This window comes from Pezoporus occidentalis, unplaced genomic scaffold (genome assembly GCF_034315485.1).
Source record: "Pezoporus occidentalis ecotype Australia unplaced genomic scaffold, CSIRO_AGI_Poc_V1 ctg310, whole genome shotgun sequence".
NCBI lineage: Eukaryota > Metazoa > Chordata > Aves > Psittaciformes > Psittacidae > Pezoporus > Pezoporus occidentalis.
In genome coordinates this window covers 220911-243792 of record NW_026915053.1, presented here as the reverse complement: position 1 = coordinate 243792, position 22882 = coordinate 220911, and the positions used below count along the sequence as shown (strand labels likewise).

Genomic DNA, 22882 nt, shown 5'->3' with positions numbered 1-22882 from the left:
TTTCCCTCTTTAGTTTTTCCATTCCCCCCTATCTCTGCCCAGGGCCCTGCAGCACAGCACCTTATGCTGCCCCACGCGTGTCCCTGTCGCCCCCCTCCTCGTGCTAAAGCCCCCCTCTGACACCTCCCGTTCCCTTCCACTGCCAGGGAACGTCAGCAATGCCCTCCGGGTGGTGACCCAGGGGACACGAGTGGGGAAGCACGGGGGGTGTTTGGGGTGAGCGAGGGCAGCCCGGCCCTTGGGAGGGATCGGAGGGGGCTCAGGGGGGTGCTGGGGGCCTGGGCACAGACCCACCGGAGGGGGGGGGCTCAGCCAGATGTGCGGGGCAAGGTGGGCACAGCCGCCAGATGCGCACTGGGGGGTGCGGGGGTCACCTCGCTGTGTGTGTGGGGGAGCACCTGGTAAGAGGGGGGTCACCGGGGTTGGGGGGGGGCCACCGGGGAGGGGGTCAGGGCTCGGGGCGGTCCCGCCGTGCTCCGGACCCCTCCGGCTGCCCCCGCCCGTCCCGTGCCCCCCCCCCCCCGGTCTCACCGGGAGATGCTGGGGGGGAGGGGGGGGAACACACTCGGTTCAGCCGGGGGGGGGGGGGGGGGGGGCGGGGCGGTGCTGACGTCACGCCGCGGCCCAGAGCGAGGCTGCCGGGAGCCGGTGGCCGAGGCGCGCTGCAGCCGCTCCGAGCTCCCGCACCGCGCCCCGCGCCCCGCTCCGCAGCGCTCCGAGCCGGGCTGGGGCGGGCGGGCCCGGCGCACGATGCTGGCCTGACCGCGGGGCGCGGGAGATCGATCCCCGAGCGCGGAGTCTGAATTAATCCGGGAGCGAGGAACGGGGTGGGGGGGGGGGAAACGCGGCGGCGGTGGAGGAGGAGGAGGAGGAGGAGGCGGCGGGGGGGGGTTGTGGGAGGAAGGCAGCAAGCGAGCGGGAGAGGCAGCGGCAGAGCCCGGCGGCCACCATGGAGCTGGCGATGGAGAACCTGGGCAGCCTGCACGGCGTCCCGCACTCGCAGCCCGCAGAGCTGCTGAGCCCGGCGCACGGGCGGCAGGGCTCGCACCGCAACCTGGTACCGCACGGCCGGCCAGCCATGGTCTCGGGCATGGCCTCCATCCTGGAGGGGGGTGACTACCGCGCCGAGCACAGCCTGGCCGCCCCGCTGCACCCCGCCATGAGCATGTCCTGCGAGTCGCCCTCCGGCATGAGCCTGAGCAGCACCTACACCACGCTGACTCCCCTGCAGCACCTGCCGCCCATCTCCACCGTCTCGGAGAAGTTCCACCACCCGCACCACCACCACCACCATCACCACCCGCACCAGCGCTTGGCCGGCAACGTGAGCGGCAGCTTCACCCTCATGCGCGACGAGCGGAGCCTGGCCTCCATGGGCAACCTCTACAGCCACTACCCCAAGGACATGCCCGCCATGGGGCAGCCCCTCTCGCCGCTGCCCAACGGCCTGGGCAGCCTGCACAATGCCCAGCAGCCGCTGGCTCCCTACGGCCCCGGGGGCCACTTGCCCAACGAGAAGATGCTCTCGCCCAACGGCTTCGACTCTCACGCCGCGATGCTGTCCCGGGGCGAGGAGCACTTGGCGCGGGGGCTGGCGGCTCCCAGCTCGGCCATGATGCCACCGCTCAACGGGATGCACCCGCACGGCCACCCGCACGGCCAGCCCGGAGGGGCCCTCCTGGGCGAGAGGGAGCGGCAGGCCTCGGCCACCGGCTCCCAGCCCGGCGGCTCCGGGCAGGTGGAGGAGATCAACACCAAGGAGGTGGCTCAGAGGATCACGGCCGAGCTGAAGCGCTACAGCATCCCGCAGGCGATCTTCGCGCAGAGGATCTTGTGCCGCTCCCAGGGGACCCTCTCGGACCTGCTGCGGAACCCCAAGCCCTGGAGTAAGCTCAAGTCAGGCCGGGAGACTTTCCGGAGGATGTGGAAATGGTTGCAGGAGCCGGAATTTCAGAGGATGTCGGCGCTCAGGCTGGCCGGTAAGGGCACGGCGCGGTCTGCGGCCACGGCCGCCTACCCCACACCTCTGGGTGGGGGGGTTCGGGGGTGTCGGTGACACGCGTGGGGAGCTCCCGCTCTTGGAATGCCGTTGCAAGCTGAGGTTGGGGCGGGTGTTACCGATTTGAAGTAGAAAGGGGAGGAAATAGTATTTAAAGTGAATTATATTCAAGGTGAATAATGCTTCAGGCGAGCCGACCCTCCCCGGGCCTGCTCCTGCCGGCAGGAGATGGGGGATCCAGGGAGGCGGCAGCCTGTCGGTGCTCCGGCCCCCCCTTCGGCTGCTTCCAGCCTCGTCGGTGCTTATTCGCTCGGTGCCGGCTCCTTGTCCCCCGTGAGCCCCGGAGAGCTCCCGGCCCACGGGTCCGGGCTGAGCCGCGACCCCGAGGCCGCTCGTGGAGCTCCTTACCCGGTACCGGAGCCTCGCTCCGGGGACGCTCTGGACCGTGCCCGCGCTGCCCGGTCGCTGACGCCGAGGGACGGGCGGCAGGGCCGGGGATCGCTGGGGAGAGGCGGCAGCGCCAGAGCTGCGCTCTGCTCCCTCCGCGGCACCGGCTGCCGTCGGGAAGAGGGAGCGAATCCCGCTCCTTGACCCCGGTTCCCAGCCGGAGGGGAGGCGGCAGCGGGGGTCCCGCAGCACCGCGGGTGCGGAGCGCAGCGCGGCGGCACGGCCGTTCCCTGCCGCCGCTCCCGGCGGGGCAAATTCGGCCTCAGCCCGGCGCTGGGCCGCGGGTTTGCTGGAGGAAAGCGGTTTTTCTGCTTGGGTGCTCTGTGGCTAAGGGGGGTGAGCAGGGGTCTCGAGGACAAGAACGGAGAGGGGGGCCAGTGCCCGGCCTTACCCGCAACCCCAGTCCCCGCAGCCGGCCCGGCCCGACCCGTCCTTCCCCTGGCTCCTCCGCGCAGTCCCTGTGGTGCCCGTGGGGTATAAACCACGCGTTTATATCTATTTTATTGTTCTTTTTAACGCATCCGAGCAGCGTCCGGCCCGCTCGGCACGGCGAGGAGCCCGCCGTTATTTATGGAGGAGAACAGCGTTCATATGTATTTAGTGTAATTCAGTTGCTCTTTAATTAGGGCAGGGTAGTGGCATCTTTTAGTTCCAGTCGATGCCCTATTGAAAAGCAGTTAATAGAATGCAAATTGTTCCTGGCTTTACAAGGTTCTGGTAAATAAAGATTTAAACACTGCCGCGATCGGCCGTTTAATGCCCCCGTTGTTCGGGCTAATTGAGCAGCGGGTGGTGGCTTCTGCCTCGCCAAAATTTGATATAATAACCATGATGGTGATAATAAAAACACGGAGCCGGCCTGGGGGGGGGGGTCAGAGAGGGCCCTGCCCTGCTCGGGCTCGGTCCCCGCTGCCATCGCTCCGCTCCTCCCGGCGACGCCGACCGAGGTTTGTTCTCTTCAAAATGGTTTTGATTCCCCAGCGCCAAGTTTCCCTCGGCCCCGGGGGCGCCTCGAAGGGATGATCTATGGAAATGACCCCCCCAGATTTCCTGGGGACAGGGTTGGCTTCTCTGCTTCCTGCAAAGAGAGGAAATAAACTAAACCCAAAACCACAACAAAACCCACCCCAATCCAAGTTCCCCCCCGCCCCGCCGCCGGTTGAAACCGGGCCGCTGCCGCTGCAGGGGATCTGCCGGGCCCGGACACCGGCCGGGAGGAGCTGCTTCGGCCTCCCCCGGCCCGGCCGCTTTGTTCCCGGCCCCGCTGGGCCCCGCTTTCGTTTCGCTCCTCCCGCCGTCTCTTCCGCCAGGGCCCGGGCGTGGGGCAGGTTGAACCCGGAGTAGTGGGGTTCGGTGGGAGGGGGTTGCGCTAGGGGGGAGCCGTGCCAGGTCTCAGCGATGGATGCAGGCGAATTCCCCCGAACCCGAACCCCCTTGGGCCGCCGGTCGAGCCTGTTCGTCCTTTCGGGCTGCCAAGCGTTTGGGGAGGGGTGGAACTGGAGAGGCCCGGAGGGCTGCGATCCCCCGGCCACCAGGCAAGGGACCCTTGTCCTGCTGATCGGGATTTTTGCCTTCCCAGTGCAAGGAATAAAACGAGTGTTAGACGCAGGGCACTGCAAGGGCGAGGGTGGTTCTAGCCCTAGCCCTGGTCCTGGTCCTGGTCCCGGTCCCTCCCGGCTGCAGGAGTCCATCTGATGTATTAGTCCGAGACAGTAAACCATAGATCAATAAACACATCGGGGCCCTATAAATGGCAATTCCCGCTTTTCTCCTCTTCCCAATCCCGATCCCCCCTCCCACCACTCCGTTCGCAGATGAACCATTAATTATCCAGCCGTGGGCCTGCGGCTCCTCTCGCCCCTCGGGGCTCGGCAAAACGGGAAGTCCCACGAGGAAACATCTGGGCAACAGCTGGCGGTGCCCGTCCCCGTCCCCTCGGGCCATCCATCTCCGCGACCCGCTGTCATGGCCGCATCACCCCCGTATCGTTCCAGATGCAGCTTTACAAACTTCGTGACACACACGCACCCCCCCCCTTCTGCCCCGGTCCCTCGGTGTCCTGGGGGAGAAAAAGGCCCCCGGGGGGTGATGCTTGGAGCGGGTGGGCTCCTGCTCTCCCATACCCGCGTGTCCAGCCCACCACGCGTGTCGGTGGGGGCTCTCCCACACTGCCAGACCCCCCCCCCCCCGCCAGTGGATACCCCCTCCCCGCCACGGATTTCTTCCGACACTCAAGGCTGCGCAATTCCCTCGTGATTATTCCTCGGGTGGGCGACAACACCGTTGTGCCCCGTTCCCGACACAGCGGCTCCCGCTCTCCGCCTTCCTTCGCTCTTAACCCGGGTGAGCGCTCGGCTGCCCCGGCCACGCGTGTTTTCCTCCCAGGGGGCTGGTTCTGCTCGGACCGGCCGCGCCCGGCGCCCCAGGGAGGCCGGGAGGGTTCCCCCCGAGCCCGCGCTTTCCTTCTCTTGCGTTTGCGTTTTATTTTTCCCTCCCTCATCTCAATTTTTCTTTTTGCTTCAGTTCTCCCGTTTTTGGCTGCCTCTTTTTGTATTTTTTTCCTTCTTTCTTCTGTTTTTTGTTTTCTTTTCGTGTTTAACTTTTTTCCTGAGTGCTTTATTTCCTTTCCTTTCCTTTCCTTTCCTTTCCTTTCCTTTCCTTTCCTTTCCTTTCCTTTCCTTTCCTTTCCTTTCCTTTCCTTTCCTTTCCTTTCCTTTCCTTTCCTTTCCTTTCCTTTCCTTTCCTTTCCTTTCCTTTCCTTTCCTTTCCTTTCCTTTCCTTTCCTTTCCTTTCCTTTCCTTTCCTTTCCTTCTGTCTTTCTGTCTGTCTTTCTGTCTCACTGTTTTTCTCTTTTTCTTTTCTTTTCTTTTCTTTTCTTTTCTTTTCTTTTCTTTTCTTTTCTTTTCTTTTCTTTTCTTTTCTTTTCTTTTCTTTTCTTTTCTTTTCTTTTCTTTTCTTTTCTCTTTTCTCTTTTCTCTCCTTTCCTTTCCCTTTCTTTTCCTTTTGTTTTCTTTTCTTTTCTTCTCTTTTCCTTTCTTTTCCTTTCTTTTCTCTCTCCTCCCAGGGCCTTCTCTCCCGAACAATTCGCCGCCGCAGCACGAGCCGTCGTTGTTTTAAAAACCCAACCACCCTGAAACTGCGAGAACGATCGCGGGGCTGGGCCACGGCAAATGCCCGAGAGCTTTGGCAATTAACGCCGCTAATGAATACCCCGAACTAACACATCGAAAAGCCACAATTAGGGACAAGATCGCCCCGCGTAAAAAGCGGTAAACACATAGAGAGATATTCTTTTTGCCACGAGTTTTGTTTCCATTTCAGCCTCTTTCAAACGACTTTCGCCCAACGACGGCGCCTCCCCACCGGAGGGCACCGGGGCGGCTCCGCTCGACCCCGGCCCCTGGCACCGGCCGCGGTCCGTGCCAGGGGGAGAGTCGGGATATCGGGGATGTTTTCGCCGCTTTCGATCCGCTCCCGTCCGCGGGGCGCACGGGGGAGTTTGTGGGATAGGGAGCGGATTATTTCGCCGCCGTCAAATGGGGGAAAACGAGAGTCCGGATGTCCCGGTGGGGCGAAGTGTCCGTTCAGGAGAACACGAAGAAACCGAGCGAGAACGGAGAGAAACCCCCCCCTTTTCCCCGCTGGATTTTTGGTGTTCTCAAATTCATCAAATCCGAACTATTTCTGTTATTTTACCGTTTTAGCACGTTAAAACCAAGCAACTTCGCCCGCCGCCGCCAACCCGCCCGCCTGGAGCTTGCCTCGCATCCCGCAGCCTGCATCCCGCCCCGCTCCGCACCCCGCACCCCTCTCCGCGCCCCTCTCCGCGCCCTTATCAGCGCACGGGGCCGCCTCTCTCCGCCCGCGGCTGTGTTTTCGTGCGTGTTTGCTCCTAATCTGCGCGTCAGAAGGGGCCAATAAACCTCCCGTCGGTTAAATATTAAATCAGGGTTTCCCCCCCTCCCCTCCCAGGAGGAAACAACCTCCCTTCTTCACCGGGTACAACCCACCCGTGCCTATGGGGTTCCCCCAATCTCTCCACCCCCCCACTCATCATCCCCAGCTGAAGCCGGGTGCTTTTGTGCCACCGCCTCAGTTTTGGGTGCATATTTTGGGTGGGTTTTTGTTGGTTTTGGTTTGGTTTTTTTTATGATTCTTCCCCCCCGCTTTTTTTTTCATTTCTGGGTGTGCAACATGGAGGTGATGTTTTTTTCTCTTTCTCTGTCCTGTCAATCGCCACTGAAACCATAAGGGAGAGATAACAGAGAAGAGAAAACTCTCAGAGTGACCTTTGAATCAATTTGAAAAACCTCATTTAACTGATAAGTCTTGAAAGGCCCAGAACTAATTTGAAAATACATCTATTAAAATCTCATTGCCGCTGCCTGGGAGCTGCTGGGAGGGGTGTGCGAGGCGACTTCCTGGGGTCGGGAGAGCCGGGAGAGCAGGTTTAAGCCCTGGTCAACAAAGAGATTGCAGAGCAAAATGATGGGGCCTTAAACCAAGAGAGAAAATAAGGAATATTAAACGAAAATCAGTCTTTCTTCCGCCGCTGGTGGGGAAAGGGGAGATTTACAGCATTTTCCTGCCATAACCAGGCACGGAGTCTGGGATCGCAGACAGAATATTGGATTTCTTTTTTTTTTTTTTTTTTCCCCTTTCAGAAAACAAATCCAATATTTTCTCATTCTGCTCAGATGCGGTTGCAGGGCCGGGGAGCCAGAGAGGACAGCCGACCCCCAGGAGTGACCACAGGGGAGGCTCTGCCCATGCTCCAATCGCCGCAGAGTGAATGCCAGCACTGTGGCTAAACCCCGGGTCTGCCAAAGCGGAGGAAGGGGTGGGATGGTGAAGGCAGGAGAAGACCAGAGGCAGGGCCCAGGTGCCTGTTTTCCTGCCCTGGGAATATCCCACCCTGCCCTGGGCACAGCTCCTCACCTTCCCCAGCATCCCTTCAGCATTGCCTGGGTTCAGAGGAGCTGGAAATCCCTTATGGAATCCTCCCGGGTGCATGGGGCTCCTCGCGCAAAGCCCACATTCGGGGCTTGTGGCAGTGTGGCAACGCGAAAGCAACACCAAAATAAGAAGGAAAAGTCCATTTTATTTAAACCAAACCATGGCTCAGAAGGCTGGCTGGGGCTTTGCAGCTTGGTGGGGACTCGGAGAGCTCTGGCTCCACACTTTGGGGTGCAGCTTGGGATGCTGCTGCCATAGGATGGGTTGTGTTTCCTGCAGGAATTGCTGCCTCCCTGTTCTCAGCAGAAGCTGGACCCGTCACCTCCCAGCATCAGCACCTTGTTGGATGGGGGAAGAGTTTTCTTCCTTGCTGCCTGATTTTCTGAGGTTTCTTGGGAAGGCTTGAACAGAGGGAGCCCAGCACCCTGAGTATGGATGGAGCTTTTAGGTGGCTTTGATCCCCCTTCACCCCACATCCACAAAATGGTGCAGCTCTACCCCAGCTTCCTTTTTTTGGAGCTGAGCTGCACAAATGCCATGGCTCAGCATCAAGCTGAGACTTCAATTAACCTGGGATGTGTCTCATCAACCTGGGATGCGTCCAACCAACCCGGGATGCGCCCTGCTCCCGCACAGCACCAGCAGCACAGCAGAGGGGCTGGCCTCAGCCCCTGCTTTGGAAAATTGACCAAAAAGGGAAGTTGAAGCCAAAAATTGCCTCCATCCTCAGCCAAAAGCGATGCTGGATGGGTGCAGCGGGAGCCATGTGGGTATGTGCCGGGGCTGGCGAGCAGCCGGCAGCCGTTTTTTGGCAGCTGAGTGCATTTCTTACTGGCTCTGTGCAGGACCGTGGCCATCAAGTGGCAAGATTTTGCTGATGGAACAGAAAATCAAAAGTCTTGTTAATACCTCAAATGATTTAAGGCCATCTCCAGCAAGCAAAGCAGATGATGGGCTTTTAAAACATTTAGGGTTGTTAAAAGACAGTGAACAAAAAAGGCAACCTGGATTCTCTGGTGCCAGAAAAAGGGACCAGGGCATTTAAAAAATAAAACCCTAATATTGAAATCAAGACATATTTGCATGGATAGTTTCAAGAACGACCTTAATAACTCTGTCTTAACATATATATATCTATTCTGTCGGGGATATGTACCATCGCTCTAAGTACTGTTGGTTTCTGGGTGGGGGCAAGGTAAGGAGGTCCAGAAATTATTTAAAAGGGATTCAATGGGATTCAAGGTGTTTTGCAGGAGGTAAAGTTAAGGCATGGAGATGGCAACGCTTCGCTGGGCAAATGCAGGGCTGGAGGTGCCACATAGCAAGGATGGGTGCACCCATGTACACCCACATGCACTCACAAAGGGTGGGATGTGGGTAGAGGTGGTGGGCTGAGATGGACAGTGTTGTGGAGAGGATGCTCGTATTTCCTGGCCCCATCCCACTGCGGGTACCGGCTTTCCCTCCCCTTGTTTGGGATCAGTGATGGTCCTTTCCTTCTCCATCTCATTGCTGGGGTTTTGCCTCCGAGCTCTGCACTGCAGGACCTTGTTGCTCCAACCAGACCGTGCCCTGTTTCCTTTATGCTGGAGGACTTGGTGTTGCTGTGAGCTGAGTCTGGGGAGCTGGGGGGGTTAATTTGCTGCCTGGCCTCTAATCTGGGGAAGGGCAGATGCCACCACCGCTGGCCAATGTCCTCAGCGGGAGACCTGGACTTGTCGCCATGCCTTGGTTCTGTATCTCTGCAATTGCCTGTATACAAACCACCAAGCAGGAGTGATCCCTCTGGGGTCTGAGCAACCTCATCACCCCTGGCAGGGTAGGGGTGGCTTGGCTCTGCCTAGCTTGGGAGAAGGAGCCAGAAAATCCCCATGCAGGAGCCTGCTGTGGGGAGAGCAGGTTGTGTGATGCTGGGACCGACCGTCATCTCTGTGCACAGCAAGGAGGAAAACCCCAACATCGTGACAAAAAAAAAACAGATGAAAGAAAGGCAAACTGCAGCTTTTTCTGCTGCTGCTGGCACAGGCAGCGGTAACTGACCCAGCTCTGTTGAGCCCAAGGCTCTGCAGGAGGAGGCAGCAAGAGGAGCAGGGGGCTGATGGTCTCCTACCAAGGTCCAAAGGAGAACTGATGTCTCCCGCTTCTGGCATGAATCCAGGGAGCCCTAAATATTGAGGTCTGGCAGGATTAGGGAATGCTGGGAGGGCACGGCTAGAACCCGGTGCCTCAGGTTTGGCTGTCAGGGGGCCTATAAGAACCCAAAGTGGAGCAAAGCCAAGGGATACAGCTCGTGCCGAAGCAGTCCTCAAAGGGCTGCAAAGGTGATGGTCTCCCCCAAGGATCCCCCACCGTGATGCGTGGCCTCAACAGCTCAACGCTGGGTTATTGAAGCCAAGGAACTCAGTGGTGCCAACATAAAAGGCCAAACCTTTAAGCTGGAAGACGAGCTCCAGAGAGGGATGCCCCTTTGTGGGAGTCCTGCTACCGATAAAGAGCAGGTAATGAGCAAACTCTCTCCATTAGGGATAAAATTGCAAATGTATTGGGAGCTGCTGATGGGTGATAGCATCAGGGGCTGACAGAGACATCAACGGCTCTGCTCAGCAGCCAGCAAAGGCCGCTTCTACCGCCGAGCATCAGAGACCCTGTTGCAGGGCTGGGGAGTGCAGCAGCGCGTAGCAATGACACCGGTGCCTGCATGCAGCATCCCATCCTTGGAATTACTCCACAGATCTGGCCCCACTCTTTATTTTTGCCCTGGACCTGCATCACGCCACATAAATCACAACCCGGAAAGGGGGATGGATCTCCAATGGGGCTTGCTCAGTGGTTGCTTGGTGGGTGGACCGGCATCAGACCCAGTTTGGCTCAAATGGGATGATTGAATAAATATGATGGGGTTGATGCTGTGGTTCCAAAGCCCTCCCGTGGTGGGGCGGCCTCTTTGCCGTCTGCCTCCCAACACACAGGGGGTGAGGAGGAAGAGGGAGGCTGGGATGGTGGCACTGCACTGCCAGGCTTTGGAGTCACTTAGAGGGACCCAAGGCTTTAACAAGAGGCCTCTGGAAACGGATCTATGGCTTAACGCCCACCTTTAGTTCTCTTTCTGGGAACAAGCGTCGGGATTTTGATGCCATTTCTCACACAGAAGGCAGCAAACCTCTACCCTGATATTCCCAGCGGGAGCTCCTCTATGGCAGGGCTCCAACTGGACCCCCCAAAAGCACTCCCCACCCACACAGAGGCAGCCAGAAGTGGGACCATGCTTGATTTAGGGCTCGATTTCATGTGCGTTTCATGCGTTGCGTGGTGAGGTGGGTGCTTGCACGCGTGTCTGCATTGCAGCCCGTTTTGGTTCCGATGGGTCAGAAACAAGGCAAAAATGCGGTGAAGAGCAAGGATATCATCAGGTGCTTTCCACACCAAGATTAAAATAAAGGAATTTAAAGATGATTCTTCCAAATCAGGGCATTTATTCAAAACAATAATGGTTTCAAACCAGCTTGCTTTTCCTGGAGGAAATTGGATAGCATCTCCCCAAAACTAAACCAGCCCTTTTGCGCTCCAAAGAGACCATTCCCAGCCCTTCCTCTGCTTCCACACCTCAAACTAAAAACCCACAGTGCTTATTTGCTCTGCTTTTTGGCACCATCATGAGGCAGTTGCCCCACTGGCGGGTGCCTGGGGATGGAGGAGCATCGGCCCTGCTCTCTGCAGAAGGGATCTTCAGCCTGGGGGTGCCATAGCAGCACCATCATCTCCTCTGGGAAAAGGACTCTCGGGGGGACATGGGGTGAGTCGGGGTGCCCAGATGTCCCCCCCTTGGCCTCAGGAGCTTTTCCAGTGATGTTTATGGAGGGTTTATACTTTCTCTGGATGATGATTTTGTTCCAGTGAGCTCCAACTTTTTTCTTTCTCTTTTCCTTTCTCCTCTTATTTTTCCTTTTCCTTTTTCCTTTTATTTTTCCTTTTCCCTTTCTTTCTCTTTTTTCTTTCTTATTCTTCTTTCTTATTTTGTCTTTTTCATGTTTTCCTTCTTTTCATTTTCCTCCTCCTCTTAATCTTCTCTCGCTTCTCTCATCTTCCATCTTCTTCTGTCTTCCCTTTGCCTCTTAATTTTCTCTTTTTACCTTTCCCCTTCTCTTTTCCTTGTTCTCTTCCCTCTTTCTTATTTTCTTTCTCATTTTCTTCTCTCTTTTTTCTCCTTTTTTGTTTCTCCTTTCTCTTTTCTTTCTTTTCCACCTTTTTTCTCCCCCCCTCCCCGGTCCCCAGCCGTGCCCTTACATTTCACTCTCCCACCTTTGTGCAGAAACCCCTGGGACCGGCAGCTCCCAACCCAGGGCCCAACCCAGCTCCATGGGGATTAACCCCGGCTCCCACAGCCCTGGTCCCCTTCACCCCCCCCCGCCTGCAAACCTGCCCGCGAGCTCCCCGCCGGTCACGTAGCCATCAAACTGATGTGCCAGCAATATCCAACACGCAGCTAAAGCCACTCGTGGGAGTTTCAATAAAATCGACTGGGTTGGATCAATGGCTCCGCTGGCCCCAGCCCCACAGCGGGGAGGGGCGGGGGTAGGAAAAATACCCAGGGCTGTGAAGTGGGGGCAGTGGGAGGCGGGGAGCTGATTACAAATCCATCCTATACTTGCCGTGATTAATTGCTGTTTTACCAGAAGGAACAGCTCTGCGTGGGGGTCATTTTTAAAGGTAGCGTTGGCGGGGGGGGGGATGTTTCCTCGCTGTGCTCAGGTGGGAGGAATCACAGAACCCCAGCCTGGGTTGGGTTGAAGGGACCTTAAAGCTCCTCCAGTGCCACAGGCAGGGACCCCTTCCACTGGAGCAGCTTGCTCCAAGCCCCTGTGTCCAACCTGGCCTTGAACACTGCCAGGGATGGGGCAGCCACAGCTTCTCTGGGCACCCTGTGCCAGCGCCTCAGCACCCTCACAGGGAAGAGCTTCTGCCTAAGAGCTCATCTCAGTCTCCCCTCTGGCAGGTTCAAGCCATTCCCCTTGGCCTGTCCCTACAGACCCTTGTCCAAAGCCCCTCTCCAGGTTTCCTGCAGGGAAGAAGGAGCTTCCCTCCTTGCAGGACAGTCAGACATGAGCGGAGAGTGGGATCCAGGGGCAGACAGAGCCAGGGCTTGTCATTCCCCCCCAACAGCTCTGATCTGGGAGCTGGGAAGGGTCCTCCCCAGCCACTCAGGAGCATTCCCGGCTGCTCTGCAGCCCCAGGGGGATGCTGAACCGCAGCCAGCCAGGATCGCTGGTGTCCCCTGCCCAGGGAATCGCTTGGTCACCCAATGGGGTTCAGGTTTCTGACTGCTTCTCATCCCAAAGCCCCTCAGAGGAGCATCCATCCAGGCCCATCTATCCTGTCCTGGTGCGCGGGGGTCTCGGTCCCTGCCCTGCCCTCCCCGAGGGGCCCGGCTGGAATTAAAACATCATCCATCGTTACAGCGGCAGCGCGTAATCCCTGGCAGATCAGTGCAATTACTGCGGGAAATGCCTTGGGAGCTCAACTAATAACGCTGTAGTGGTGTATTAAGAGCCACTGGCTTAGCGCCGGCTGCAGTGTGTCAGCCCCACACGTGTGGGGCGACCGACTGAGCCGCCCCGAGGGCAGCAGGTACTGGGGAGGACTTGGCCAGGACAGGGGTGATGGTGGTCTGTGGGGCAGCAGTGGGGTTGTATATCGGGCAGCGGTTGGATGGTGATGGAACAGTGATGGGGCACTACATGGGATCACGGTGGGGCAGCCACGGGGGAGCAATGGGGCAGTCATTGTGCAGCGATGGGACACTACATGGTGATGGTGTGGCAACCACGGGGTTGTTTGTGGGGTGGTGATGGTGCAGTGTGTGGGGCAGTGATGGGGCGGTGATAGGACACTGCATGGGGTGACAGTGGGGGCAGCCGTGGGACAGCTCCGCGGATGGCCCCTCGCCGTCCGTCCTTCCCCCCCCCGGGACTCGGTTGGACCGCTCCATCCCCGCACGCCCCGTGTTGTGCGGGGAGATGGGAACGGCCCATTGCTCTGTACAGCGGGGGGGGACAGGATGGGCAATGAGCCCGTCCACCGCAGGGGGGCGCCAGCGCGGCGGGGACGGCCCATGGTACCTGCGGGTGGGGGGGGAGAGAGGGGAGCGATGGGCGCTCCAAGATGGCGGCAGCAATGGGGTGCGTTGGACCTCAGCGGGTGTCGGTGCCCGGTTCCGGGTCCCTCCGCTCCACCTCGGCCCCCGCCGCCCTCCCGGCCCAGCCCGGGGGCAGGGTGAAGGGAGTTCGGTGTCAGCTCGGGCCTGGTGCTGGGCTGAGCCCCGCGGGGTCACCCCCACCCCGAGCAGCCCCTGGCTCCTTGGGCACCATGAGCCCTCCTCGGTGCGTGGTGACCACGTTGGGGTCCCTGCCGGCCCTGACCCAGCCTTGTGCCGGGTACGGATACCTGGGAATGGGGATGCTCTCGGACCCCATTGGGCTGAAACCCCCCTTGGGAGCACCAGCACCAGCACCTTCGGCTCGGGAACGGCTCGGAGCTGGGAGCTCCCGGCTGCTGGAGCAGAGCTAAGGGATACCCCAAACCAGCAGTGTCCCTGCTTGGGCTTGGTTTGCCCCTTTATTCCTCTCCCCTCTCTCCAGCAAGTGTTCCTGGGCTGCTAACGGCTCTGGGCCCTCTCTGAGCACCATCCCTCCGCCGAGAGCAGCTTGGGAGCAACAAGTGCCCCGATGAAATACGTGCCATCGATTGCTGAGTTTGTGCATCGCTCCCACTTTGGATCTGGGAGCTGCTGGAGGCGGCGGGAGCTTGGCAGGAGGAGCCCCACAGGAACGAGCTGATGAGAATCCCTTAATGATGTGCCCGATGGCAAAGGCAGATCCTTGCTGCTCCTTTCCTGTGTGAAGGAGCAAGGGCAGGGGTGGACTGCACCGGATCCGCAGCCGTGGGGTTTTGCCCGGCGTGACTTGGTTCTCCCTGTCCCTGTGGCACAAACTGAACCTCAAAGTGCCTTTTCCCCACCAGATCTGGCAGGCGCTGAGGCTCCTGTGCCACAGCTGAGCAGAAGCAAGCGTTGATGTCCCCAAGGAAAACTTCTTTCAGGGCTTGGGAGGGTTTCCAGCTGCCCCCTGCCGCAGCCTTCCCCTGCTGCTGCCATCCCTCGCGGCGCTGCTGCCTCCTGCCTGCCGCTGCCTGACTCCAGCACTTCATTAGCACCAATTTGCCCTCGTCACACTAAGTGAGGATGACTCAGGAGAACAGCGAGGAGAGCGGAGCAGCCGGCAGGACTCCCAGGGCGCATCTGCCGGCCCTGCCTCACACCAGGCGGCTGGGCTGGTCCGAGGCTATGCTGGCAGTGATCTCCGCTGGGACAATAAGGAGCAGCTGAGCCTGGTCCGGAAAAAGGCCTAGAAAGGGAAGAAATGGGGCAGCTCTGGGAGGTGACTTTGCCAGCAGATGTGATGGCAGAGCTGGGAGCTGAGCTTGGTTCACCCCAGTGCTGGGAGAGTAGAGCGGGGCACCGGGTCTCCGTTTAGGAAGGTCTCTTGGCAAAGCAAGCGTAAAGTCGAACTTCTGCAGAGAGGAAATGCTTTTAACACCGAACCCACGTTTTTAATCCGTCTGAAATGGTTTGTGTCTGTGTCCATGAGGGGGCTGGTGCAGCTGCCTCTGGTAGCAGCTTACCTGGAAAGGACAGGAGTAAAAATAGGGCAGGTGGGGATGGATGGAGCCAAGCACACCTGCAGCCACCACAGCTTCTCTGTGTCCCTTCACCCACCCTTGGACCAGAGCGGCTCATCTGCTTCAGCACTGGGAAAGCTGAAAATGCCATGCCATGAAAATCCAGACCTTGAGAAGTGCAGGAGAGGGAAAAAGAGGCATCCCCTGGGGCGGGCATCGGCTGCTTTGCTGCAGGTTTGGGTGGCTCTGCTGGTCTCCTCCAGCTGACCCCCTCCTTCTAGGGAACAACCGTTGTCAACCGAGTGGAGGAACAAAGACTTGGGCTTTCATTTCCAGTCCTTCCTCCGCCTGCCAACCTGCGCTGCCCCGACAGCCCCTGCGTTGCTGGGGAATGGGCTGGGGAGGTTGATGCAGGTGGCTCACAGCCCCATCCGGGTTCACCAAAGCAGCTCCCTGGAACAACTCACTGAAACCCTTTACAAGGGGAGGAAAATAGCACCCAGCATCGCAGAGGTGAGCGCTTTGTCTCATCTCATCTCCTCATTTGCAGCGTTCCGAGGAAGATTTCATTTGCTGGGCTCGGGGAAGCGGCTCACCCTGCAGCGCACTGGCTGCATACCAATGAGCAGGGGCTCTCCCCGCGCCTCGGGATGCAGGGACACCAGTGGGGAAGCCTGACCCCACTGAGGCAGGGCCATGTGGCACCGGGCCATGTGTGGGGCCAGGAGCTCTGGCCAGACCGTGTCACTCTGACCCAGCAGGACTTTGAGGTTGCAGCTCTGCAGACACATCACAGCCCCTAACTGCATCTCTTGGGCTCGGGATGGCCTCTGAGCGTTAGTGAGAGGCAGTTTCTGCTTTGGTGTGGTTCAAAGTTGGCCGATGCTTCAGGACCACAGTGCTCAAAATGCCCACAGGTTTTGGAGCCCAGAAGGTTGGGGGCTCTTTGCTGAAGCCTGGGGATCACAGCATTGCAGCCTTCCAGGGTGGTGTTTGCAGGGATGGGCAGTGCAGTGCTGGCTCTGCCCGGTGGTTGTATGGTTGACCCTGTTTGTATCCCCTTTGCCTCTGCATTTGTTAGGTTTTGGAATCAAATGGGGCTTAAAAAAAAGGCAAAAAGAAAGTTTGGTGTTGGTTTGTGAGCTCTTTCTTCCTGCATTGTGTTCCGGGGGTTCTCCTGACAGCACTGAGCCTTCCCAGCTGGAGAAGACCTGAATTTCTGCTGGAGATGCCTCTTTGTGACAAAACTCTTTGGGCTCTTTTCCTCCAACGCAGAGCAGTCAAACGAACGTCTCTCAGTTTCTAAATTATCCCAGTTCTGAGCATCTCATTGGCCCTGCTGTGGACCAAAGGATTTCTGGTTTGCAGATGAAGCCCCCTGATCTCTGGTCCTGACCCTGTTCCAGATCTGGGGAAGCGGCTGCCATGAGGTTAATTCAACTCAGGATCAGACCCTGCTCTGCTGCGGGAGGCGCTGGGCTCATCCCAGTTTGCTCAGAGGTGGAGCTCCCCAAACCTGCCAGAATACTGCGCCAGGGTGTGAGCCAGTAACAGCCATTGCACAACCCTGGACACAGCCTCCCCTCTCTGTGACAGCGGTTCACATCCCTCTGCCTCTTCGAGGAGAGGGGGAAACTGAGGCAGCCCAGGGGCTAGACCCCTCTTGAAGGCATGGGGAGAAGCCAGCTTTGCCCAGGGCCATTTCCCACCCAGTGCTCACCAGTGAAAAGAGCCCATCCTACCACTGCACCAGAGAAGCCTGTACCAACCTGGCCAACCACGTCCACGTACCCTCTCTCCCATCCCTTCCTCCACTTCACTCTGAGCCCCTAAACGCTCCTCCGTCCCCTTGCACCGTGGTGAGCTGATTTGACAGGGAGAAAAAGAGAAAAGCCGGTGGGTTTTTGTTCCCCCTAACCTTGCTTACAGCCAGCACTGGCTCTGAAAGCCCCTGGCTGTCTTTTGTGATTTCAACAAATCACCAGCACTTAAGCAAAGTGGGCAGAAAATTACAGGTTGTATTGCAAGTGAATGGAGAGGGAGAGCACGCTGGGGCTGAGAAAACAGAGGTTTGCGGGTATAATAGAGAACCCCGGGTCTGGCAGGCTGCAGAAGCCTGCGAAGCCATCAGGTATTAGTTAAATGCTCCGCGGAGTTCACGCTGCGAGGCATAATCGCAGCTTCTGAAGAGCAGCCATTTAATTGTCTCTATTATGTCCCTTTAGAAATGATTTGGGAGATATTTTGCTTTGAGCTGTCAAGGTTAAGTCAAGGAAAACGCTCTCCCTCTGACATAAGTGTCCAGGGAGGCAGAAACCCTCGGCAGAAATCCTCCAGGAAAAGCGGGTGGGATGCCTCTGCTTCCAGAGGTCTTTCCTCCTGCTTTTGCCCCCCTTATCTTCGCTCCCCGTGGCTGTTCCGCAGGCAGGTCAGCTCCCTTGGGGATCAAATGCTGCGTGCCTGGTGTGTGGAAGGCAGGGGCTCTGTGCACTCATCCCATCCCACCGTGGCATTCCCTCCTGGACACTTCTGCACTGGTCGGCCAAGCCGGGTTTGAGCGGTGGAGGTCTCAGGGGTGCAGGCGTTGTGGATTGAGTTGGGGACAGATGGAGAGAGGAGAGAAAGAGCTCCCATCGTGGGGGAGCACAACCCCTTAGTGGCCGACAGAGCAAACGTCCTGCCCATGGGAACCCCAATCCATCTCTCCCACTGAATAAACCCCGTGGCTTGGGCATTTGCTGGGTGGGGGGGGGGGATAACGCAGAGGCAGGGGTGGAAGTGGCCTGAAGCGTGTCCCCATCCCCTCGGAGCCCCTGGGAAGATGAGAGTGAAGAACAGCACTAAGGCAAAGACGAGCCCTTTGGATCTTAACATTTGGAAAACAGGGAGTTTGAAACACAAAGGGAGCCCCTTACCTTACCCTGAGCTGGGGTGGGGGGGGGAGCCAGAGCCATGCCCCTGGCCGCCCCTTGTCCCCAGCTCCCACCGTTTGTGGGGACACAGGGACAGACCCAGTGGGAAAGCAGCGCCCGGGGGATGGGGAATGGGAACAAGATCCTCCTTAGGGGGGGTTGATGGTCGTCGTAAATAGATCTGAGCAGCGTCACTATCGATCCCTGTTGTGCGGAGCTGTAATTAGATTGAAGTGGGGAAGAGGGGTGTTGGGCTGCGTCAGCAGAAAAAGGGATTAATAAATAAACAAACGAGCCCAGGAAATGTGGGATTGCGGCCGGCGGCGGCATTCCAGGTCCAAAGTGAGGGGGGAATGAATGGGGGGGGGGTTGTGGAGCAGGGTGTCACCTCTGGTGAAGCAACGCTCGGTTTTAGCGCTGGCTCGCGGTTGTAGGAGCAGCACCCTGATGGTTAGTGTTTGCCTTGGAGCTTCGAGTTCCTAATGGGAGACTGGTTTGGGACAATTACTCCTAAAAATAGAGCAAAGGGGAGGGAATGTGGGGTTGAAAAGGTGGAATCTGGGGGTCAGGCTGGCTGCGCAGCGCTGCTGGTGGCAATGGGTGCCAACAGGAGAGCAAGAGGACAACGTGGATCCCAGTGGCTTCACGGAGGGGTGGATGTATTTACAGCTACCTGCACACGTGTGTACGTGCTTGGTGTGTACATGGTAGACACAGATAGGTGCCATCCCTGCAGAGCAACAGCCGTGCTCACAGGGAGCGGGCGAGGTGCCCACCATGGACATGAGGTCCCAGCTGTGCCACCAGCACGGGGCTGGAGCCGAGCATGCCGGGGGGATGCTGAGGGGATCCTGGGAGGGCGCGCGGTGGGTGGGTGAAGCTGTGCTGCTCCGAATGTGCACGTGCTCTCTGTGTGTGTGTGTGGACTTTCTGCTTGTTGCTTGGTTTGGGGGGTGTTGGGGGGGGTGGGTGGGGGTGTCTATTTTTTTTTTAATTCATGTCTGGAAAAAAAAAAAAAGTCGAATTTTCTATAAAGCCTTCTTTTTGTTTGTTCTTTTTGCAAGCATCTGATGGTCATAGGGTAGGTTTCCACTAACCCATTCTCTGCTGGCTGTTTGAGTACGGTACCCCTGGGACAGGGTCCCCCCGGCACAACCAGGGCTCAGACTGTCCTTTGTCCCTAAGGATGATGGTTTGCAGCCAAACCTGCCCGAGGGGGGAGAAGGGGAGGGGAAGGCTCTCCACCAACCATCTTTACCAAGGAGACTGATTCTGAGTGTGGTTGCTTGCTTGGTGCCTCCTTTTTCCCCTGCCCCAGTGGGACCAGAACTGATGGTTTCCACCACCTGCCTGGCTATGGGGCAGGGACCGACCCCAGCAGCTGGGGAAACCAGGCTAAATGTACTGGATAAATGATGTGTTTCACTGAACTCTAGATGTCCCCAGCTTTGGGTGGAAGGGGTGGATATCATCCTTCCCTGTTAGTTCAGAGGGTTGTAAAGGGGACTTGTAGGGCAGGCCAGCTGAAGAAGACCTTGCTTGTTCTCTAGTGAGGAAGAGATCACTTCAAACGTCCTCCTGTTACTCCTAGGCTACACGGATGCCTACCCTTTTACTCAGCCTGGCCGAGGAGGTGCATCCGTGTAGCAGGAAGGTAGTTAGCCTGAGGGGAATACCTGTTGTGCGGACCCAAGATGCCATCCCATCGCTGTGGCATCAGCTTCCAACCTTGGCCTCTGGCCCCTCCAAGGTCTGCACACCAGGTCGAAGAGGCTCCTGGAAGTACCTGCGAGAAGCAAGTTGAACTCTGTCATCCAGCAAGGTTCCAACAGCCAACGTCTTGAAGGACCTGTGCCCTCCCAGCAAAATCCCTTGGAAGATCCTAACCAAGAAACCCCAAAGGCTGAAAACTGCTGCTTGTTCGGGCCAAGAGCGGGACTTGCCTTGGGAAGTCTTTAGCCCCTGGTTTACTCACTCTTTCTTGAGCTTTCCATCTGTCCCCAGCCTTGGAGGGCCAGACCCATGCCCTGCCTTTCCCACGGGCATCTTACACTCCTGCAGTGCCTGCACGTGTCTGGACAAGTCCCTGAGCACCTTAATGCAGTCGGCCCTGCTTTGAGTATAGACCAGCACTGCACAAACTCACTTGTTATATCATTGTATAGAAAAATATCCTAGCAAAGGGCACCTTTTCTCACCACTTTCACCACCAGCTCTTGATATTCCTGCAGTTAAAATCCCCATATATAAGAAGAGGTGAATAATCACCTCTCTCCATCCCCTGCACGGTGCATGATGGTGTCAGGGGGCCTTTCCTCCCTCTATGCAGCCCATCCCTATGTGGCAGCACCTTTGTCCTGACCTTTGGCTCAAGCCAAACCTGTAGGGAAGGTCTGATTTAGTGCTGGCTCAACCTGACACATGTGCCAAAGGATCTGGCAGCAAAGGCACACAGGGGAGACTGGATTTCCTGGTACTTCAGGTGTTCTCCAGCCTTTGGAAGCAGGAAAACTCCTTCCCAGAGCAGGTAGAACCATGAACAGTCCTTCCAGGCTGTCTGCTGTGGGACACGTTGGCTACAGACTGGCCTTTGAATAATGTTCCTGTATTTCCAAGCTGGCAGCTGGATGTGATGGCCAAGAGACACCACTTCCCCGAGTCCTCTGGTGAGATCCACGGAGGTGAGGAGGAAATGAGGGAAGCCGATGGATGACCCCCAAAATTTAGGGATGGAGCAGGTCCCCATAGTCAGGCTGCCAGCCAAAGGAGTTACCTCAGTCTCTAGTCCCAGGGTCAGCTGGAGATGTTGAGACTTTCCCTGGGCATCTGAAGAGGTGATGGGCTTCACCCAAGCTTTCCTCGTAGTCATGTTGCAAGAGGCTGTCGTCCCGTCTCAGCAGACACTCAGGAGGCACAGGGAGGAAGAGGAGGGAGGCAGCCTAGGGACTTGTGGGCAGCAAGCCAGCAGGTTTACTGGAGGGAAGGGCCTGGATTTTGCGAGGCAGCCAAGCAACCTGCAAGCGGGCCAGGGTGGTGAGCACCAATTAATGGCCCTATTCTCTCTTTTGAACATCTAGCTTGCAAACGCAAAGAGCAAGAGCAGCAGAAAGACAGGAGCCTGCAGCCCAAGAAGCAGCGGCTGGTCTTCACGGACCTCCAGCGCCGCACCCTGATCGCCATCTTCAAGGAGAACAAGCGCCCATCCAAGGAGATGCAGATGACCATCTCACAGCAGCTGGGCTTGGAGCTCAACACCGTCAGCAACTTCTTCATGAATGCCCGCCGGCGGTGTATGAACCGCTGGCAGGAGGAGCCAGGCGCCAACCCTGGAGTCCCCTCTTCTTCTACAAGCACTTTCTCCAAAGCATGATGTCCCCCAGCCCTCCCTGCCCCTTCTTGGACATCCTCCTCATGACAAAGCCAACCCCAGACTCACACGCATGTCCCGAGCCAACCAGGGTGGGTGCTTTTGGATGCTGCAGGTCCATCAGCCTCCCAAACCCTCAGCCAGGCATCACCCCTGGACATCGGCCTCGTGCCACATCCTGCTGCCATGTCCTCCCAGCTCATGGAGCAGGGAAAGGGTTTGCCACCACATCAGCTCCATACCTGGGAGGGCTCGGAGGAAACCTGTGTGGAACAAGAAATGACTTGGGATGGAGGGAGAGGGTGAGGTGCTGTTTGGATGCATCCCTGGTGCTCGAGGGCCACAAAACCTTGTCTTCACCTACCCACCAGGGTCGCTGGGGAGAGGGACATGTCCTGACCCTACCCAAACCTCAACCTGTGCCACAGCCGCCCTTATGGCTCCTATGGTGGAGGGGTAAAGGTGGGGGAGATACAAGAAGTGGAGTCATGGGGCTGGGCTCTGGCACAACCCCACTGAACCAAGGCGGATCCCCCCTTGGTTCACAGGGGAACGTGAAGGGAAGATGCACCCCCCATGAGCCTGACCCTCCTTGCCATAGGCACACTCCCTTGCATTCCTCTCCCTTGAAGGGTTTGAAAGCCTGGTTGAGGGCATTCCTGTAGCCCCAGTCTCCTCCATGGGCACCTTCCTCCAACCCTCCCCTTGGACATCCCCAAGAGCACCCACACCTACCCACCCCCCATGCACACATGCACCCTGACCCACGAGAGCACCCATCCCCGGATCCCTGCCAGAGGAACTCCACGGCAAAGGAGACCCTTTGCCGTGGCCACCCGCCTCCATGCACCCGAGCATCCCCCGGCGCCACGGCCAGAGGGGACCGCGGCTGCACTGCGTCGCCTGGCGCTCAAGCAGGTCAAAGAAGCACATTTTAGCTACAGAAATCGGGTATTTAAAGATTATAATTGTTTGAAAGGAGACGGGAGGAGAGACTTGGAGCGAAGGATCTGATCTTTCCTGGTGACTGGCTCCGCATTCACCACTGGATTTCTGGTTCACTTTTCGGTTGAGGAATGGACACAGACAAAGCAGATCTGTTGGCTTTGTGTCTTGCACCATCCACCCCTCAACAAACACTTATTGCCCCCTCCCATCCCCCATCTTCATCACTGTTGTTACCAAAGAAATCGCAAAACCAAAAAACCCAACCACAAAACATCCCCCTCCTTGGGAAGAACCGGTGTCGGTGGACGGTGGGAAAAGAAAAATCCCGGGGATCTGGTGGTGAGATCCATCCCTGGGTGTGAGAAGGGGGAAAACTTCCCCGATGAGATTGAAAAGGGAGAAAATAAACCCCCCCCACAACCCCAAGAGAAAGGAATTACCAACAGAAACCACAACCAACTCAACGCCAAGACCGGCAACTCAACCAAAAAAAAAAGACGCCAGTTTTTTGTTGCTGTTTTTCTTTTTCGTTTGTGCCAATTTACAACCTGCCTTAAAACGGGAATTCCTGGAGCAATG

At 57.7% G+C, this 22882-nt stretch overlaps 2 protein-coding genes across 9 annotated transcripts in view; one reads left to right on the top strand and one right to left on the bottom strand.

Annotated features, from left to right (window-relative positions):
• ATP8B3 (ATPase phospholipid transporting 8B3) overlaps positions 1–22882 on the bottom strand; it is a 165470-nt gene that overhangs the window by 116421 nt on the left and 26167 nt on the right. Inside the window, exon 29 of one of the 5 annotated variants that reach the window (XM_062628186.1) lies at positions 12256–12333. The exons of the other annotated variants lie outside the window; for them this stretch is intronic. The gene's annotated coding sequence lies outside the window, so the exon portion shown is untranslated. Of the gene's footprint in view, positions 1–12255; positions 12334–22882 lie in introns of those variants that run through there. 5 annotated transcript variants of the gene reach the window in all.
• ONECUT3 (one cut homeobox 3) lies at positions 912–21875 on the top strand. 4 transcript variants are annotated; one of them, XM_062628209.1, is made up of 3 exons: positions 912–2002; positions 4582–4639; positions 21066–21875. In XM_062628209.1, exons 1-3 carry the CDS (start codon positions 950–952, stop codon positions 21356–21358), a joined length of 1404 nt encoding a protein of 467 aa, XP_062484193.1. In that variant the 5' UTR covers positions 912–949; the 3' UTR covers positions 21359–21875. The 4 variants fall into 4 exon arrangements, 3 of the variants coding, with proteins under 3 accessions (XP_062484193.1, XP_062484192.1, XP_062484191.1); XM_062628208.1 differs by lacking the exon at positions 4582–4639 and having other exon boundaries at positions 912–1979; XM_062628207.1 differs by lacking the exons at positions 4582–4639; positions 21066–21875 and adding an exon at positions 5768–6329 and having other exon boundaries at positions 912–1979.